At 50.9% G+C, this 4,903-nt stretch overlaps 1 protein-coding gene across 1 annotated transcript; it reads left to right on the plus strand.

Annotated features, from left to right (window-relative positions):
• Nucleotides 1–881: 881 nt before the first annotated feature.
• On the plus strand, nucleotides 882–1,217 carry RPRML (reprimo like). The gene has a single exon (XM_075523165.1). It carries the CDS (start codon nucleotides 882–884, stop codon nucleotides 1,215–1,217), a length of 336 nt encoding a protein of 111 aa, XP_075379280.1.
• Nucleotides 1,218–4,903: the final 3,686 nt, after the last annotated feature.

Here is a 4,903-nt window from a genome sequence, read left to right on the forward strand (position 1 = left end):
GGATTGGGCCAGCGCTGCGCTAAGAAGGAGTGGGTGGCACAGAGCAGCAACCGGGGATCGGCGAGAGCAGCACTGACCTGAGGCTCGCAGGGGCCTGCGTGGGGGGGACAGGGACCTGCCAGCGGTCCAGGGCCAACACCGACCTTGCGGGCTGGTTTCGGGAGCAGGTGGGGGGGCTGGGAGGAAGGATGAGTTAGGTGCCCCTCCGCAGGGCCTTAGGGGTCAGCCCCCGCCTGGGGGTGGCACAGGGGTGGGTGCGGGCACCCGTGGCAGGGCAGAGGGGGGTGCACACGCGTGGGGAAGGGGTGGGCAGCCTGGGTGAGCGTGGAGGGGGGGGAAGGCGGTCCTGGGGGGAGGCTGGAAGGGGGTGGAGTTGCTGTTTTTTCTTTGAACACGGTGAAGACTTTAGCTTGGAACTTGCATTTGTGGAGCTCCCAGCCGGCAGGAATCAGCTCTCCCTCCCGCGGGAGAGCCCCCGGGGAAGGGGCTGCGCCACTCCGCTGCCCGGCGCTTCGGGGTGGCAGCTTCGGGGCTGCGGCGAGGGCAGGAGGCATGGGGCGATCTTTGGCTGTCTTCCTCTCCCCCGCGCCCCCTTCGCCTTTTCTCTCTCTCTCTTTTTGCTTGTCTGGGGGCTTGTGCTAACGCTGCCTGTGCCAGGAGGGATCCGGGAGCGAGCCATCCCTCGGCTGCACAAATTGGCTTTCCACCTGCTCGCAGCCTCGAGGAAGTTTCCCCTCCATCCGAGGTGTTGTGAGAAGAAGAAAGGAGGTGACTCGGAGCCCACCGGCTCGTGGCGCCGAGCCCTGGCATGTGAGGGGTGGGCAGGGGGACAGCAAGCTTTCCTTTTGCCTTCTCCAGAGATTTGGGATCACGCATAGACCATGAATGGATCCTTTCTCAACCAGACTCTGCTAGAGCAGGGAGCTTACCCCAACAGGACCCAGACCTTGGGGATGCTCATGGCCTGCTGCAACGGGACTGGCTCGGTGCTGGCGACCGACGGCGGCTCCTCAGTTCTGGTGCCCGACGAGAGGAGCCTTTACATCACGCGGGTGGTGCAGATCGCTGTCCTCTGTGTCCTCTCCTTGACTGTGATGTTCGGCATCTTCTTTTTGGGCTGCAACTTGCTCATCAAGTCGGAGAGCATGATTAACTTTCTGGTGAAGGACCGAAGACCTTCCAAGGACGTGGGAGCTGCAATCATGGGACTTTACTGAAGCCACCGGGCTTTTGTAGGCAAGTGAACTGTCTGGACCTGGTGCTGAGATGCACATTCCCATGTGTTTGGGGCAGCTAGGGGGGGAGTGGGAAGGGGGGGACGGGTCTTTTAATATGTCTGTGTCCATGGGAAAGCAAACCCGCGCTTCCCAGTCAACAAACTCTGTCGTGGTGAATGGGGAAATCTCCCCAGAGTTGTATGAAGCACAATAAATGACCAGCATCATGGTGCATGCAGAAATTGCTTAAGTTTTGCATGAAACTTGCAGAAACAGTGATAATGTGCAGAGCTGGACTCTTTTCTGCTGTTACCTTGGATACTGCTACCTGGGATTTAGGGCTAAAAAAAAAAAAGAAAAGGAAAAAAAAAGGCAAATAACTGACTACAAAAAGAAAACAAAAAAACAAACTAAAGGGAAAGCAAAATGCATGGCACAGACCACAACTTTGACCATGGGGCAGGGGAAGGGAAGTGCTGTGTGGGTCGTACAACAAAGTCTGCATGCTACCAAATGTGTCAGTCTGTTTGTATTTCGGACCTCAAGCATGCATCTTCTGGTAGAGTTTTGTAACGGGGAAAGCATGTTCTTCCTTATTTTTCTGAGCTATCCTGTTAAATAAACTGGTACTTTTTTCTTTCACACTATGCTGAAGGAAGAAAAGAACCCAGAGAAATACAAAAAAACCACTCCAACCCCAAAACAAAAGCATGCTTGTTTTTGTACAACAGCCTTTTTTTCAAGTGCTATATTGTTACAGTCCTTGAGGTTTTTGTAGTTTTTTGAAAACTGGTGAACATTCAGGAAAAAAAGAACCCGTTTCAAAATAATTTTGTGTTGTCTTCATTTTCTTTCTCTGTGTGTGCAGAGTTCAGGTATTTCAATCCTAGTTCCAGATATAATAATCTCATCTTCCAATTGAACTCTAATTAGAGATATTTCTTTAAAGCAGAAACTACCATACATTTTTCACAGGCAAGTATCAAGTTACTACTAGCAAATAAATTCGTCAGGAACTACGTATTTCAGGCTTGTGTTAAATACCTGCACAGTACTGAAGCAGAGATTCATAAAGATGCACTGAGCGTCTCTTGCAAAGTAAGATTTCAGCCTCCGAGTTAAAATCTCCAGCTCCTCTGATCCTGATGAGCTGTCAAAACTAAATTATGTGAGAGGAGGAGGACTCCTGACCTTTGTTCTGTGATGGAATTACAGCTCTGTCTGTGGGTGTGAGATGGAAATAATTTGAGTTTTGTTGCGCCAACAATATTCCTGCTGGGTCCGCTTCTGTAGTGGGAAAGCAATCCTGGATACTGGAGGAGCTGATGATCTGATCTACTTGGATGTAAATCCAGAAGAATAGCTCTCTGCCTTCCCAGAAGGAGGAACAAGACTAGAGTACGTTTTGTAATTAATGAATATTTGCTGAGCACCTTCTTCAAGGTTCCCACAGGGTATCGGTGGACTAAACCCAATGCAGAGCAGGACTAGTGCAGCAATGTCGCTGGTTGCTCCCACTAACCTGTTGTCTGTTACGCCTTAAGAGCACAAAGACAACATGGCAGCAGGACCAGGATTTGGGATTCAAAGCTCTGAAATGTCCCATTGGTGCCAGTGAAATGGCTGAACAGGCAGGGCCCTGATTTTTATGAGCAGCTTGTAGGTCTGCATACCTGAGCAGCCTTCTCAGCACGGAGGGTTTGCTGCCCTGCCGGCAGATGTCAAAGTGGCTTCACACAGCAGCGTGGAAGGGGATTTTGGTCCCTGCTGCTGGAGGGGGTGTTATGGCCATTGATCTCTTTGCATATGAGTGCAAACTGCTCCCGCTGTGGGAGCGCAGCCTCGTCGAGACATCAAGGTGAGATGCAAATAACTCCAATGCATACAATGACCCAACTCTGCAAACACTGAGGAGTGTACTTGCATGTATACCTTAAATGTGCAACTGCATCTTCAGGATGCTGTGTTATCAGAGGGCAGCCCAGATGTACTCGCTAAACTCCCATCCAGCTTCTGCTTTAAGCTGGCATTTGGTCCCTCTTGCCAATCCATCCACCAGCTGTGGCCCCAGCACAAGGGAGAATTCAGAGATGATGGAAGAAACCTGTCAGTGTTAGCAGTGCAAGCAAGGCACAGGAAAAGTTGGTAATCCAAAGAAAGTATCAAAATCACCTTATCTCTGACCTGCAGCAATGCCCTGAGTGAAGAAGCTGGTCAAATGACCTCAGCTGTCCCTACCTGCCTTGCTCTGCCAGCGGCCGTGAGAGCTGGCGTGGGTGTGTTGAGGGGTCCTGCTGCCCAGTGGGGAAACATGGCTCTGCAATCCCACATAGCCACCAACTCGCCAAGTGTCCTTAGAGGCCACATCCAGGAGTGGGGCCTGGGGGGTCTTCGTCCCTTTTGTGCTGTGGAGTGTTCCAGAGGAAAGGAGAAAAGTCAACCACAGTAGGGTCATGTATGCGTGAGATGGAGGAGCAATGTAACGCCCCAGAAAGCAAAGCTGGGCATCTGCTGAGACAGATGGAACTTGCTCAGGAGTCAATTAGGAGAAGGAAGACTTTCCACATGGCCCCTTGGGGCAAGAGCCCAACTTTACATTGGCTTATTCATCCTCTACTTGTGCTGTGTCTCTTTCCTGACCATAAGGGCTATGTCTACATTACCAGGTCATGTGGACCAACAGAAGAGGATCTGCAGAGTGAAGCAGTTGGTGGGCACCATCCAGATTTGCCACACTACATGGCCTGTGTCCCCGTGGGGTTACTGGGCTTCTGTCTTGCTTGCAGTGGGTTTAAGACACTTGCACACAAGTCCCCATCCTGTTAGATTCCAAATAAAAGGCTGATTACCCCACTGAGAGGAGAAATTATTTGGGGAAAAGAAGATCTCTGAAGGATTGATGCCAGCACTGAGATGGCAAGGGCAGACCAAAAGGAATGCAATGGAGGGCTGGCATGGTGAGGCAACACCTTGGGTTAGAGATTTGGGTTCTAAAGACCCTCTTGAGGTGAAGTCATGGTTGCTGTTTTAACTGCCTTGATTCCTTCCCCATCCTGTTCACCCAGAGCAGATGCCAGTGCAGGTCATGCCTGGTGGAAGGGAGGGTGCTGAGGGCACCATGATGCCCCCCAGATCTTAGGGGAAGAGCTGCCAACTCAGACCGTGAAAACCCAACTGCCCTGCCCCAGAGGCACGAGTTCCGCAGCCAGAGGATGAGGTGGCTACTCCAGGGCTCGCGTAAGGAAAGCAGACCATAATGGCTCTTTCTGCTGCCTTTCCCCACAAATAGCTGTGTTTTTTCATCTCACGCCTACTCATTTAGCTTAAACTCGCAAGTGGATACTGGCTCCCAAGAAAATTTAAGCAGGTTTTTTTTGAACAAGCCTGGTTTAATGTTATTTTAATTTTTTTAATTGTTGCTTGTAGCATGTTAGCTTCCAGAACGTCACTGGGGTGCCAGGAGCTGTACAAGTATGACTGAGAGACACTGCTGGCTCTAAAGTACAGCAGAGAGACAGGGAGAGAAGGGACATGCTTAGGTGGATCATCACATCAGTGGCAAAGTGAGGACCAGCCATTGAGTCTCATTTAAAATCATCTCCTAGCAGTGGAATACAAGATACCAGTGCAATCCCGTGGGATTGGCCACATTAGTCTGAGCCACTGCTCCATCTAGTCTGCATCCC

Source organism: Mycteria americana, chromosome 22, assembly GCF_035582795.1.
Source record: "Mycteria americana isolate JAX WOST 10 ecotype Jacksonville Zoo and Gardens chromosome 22, USCA_MyAme_1.0, whole genome shotgun sequence".
Lineage (NCBI taxonomy): Eukaryota > Metazoa > Chordata > Aves > Ciconiiformes > Ciconiidae > Mycteria > Mycteria americana.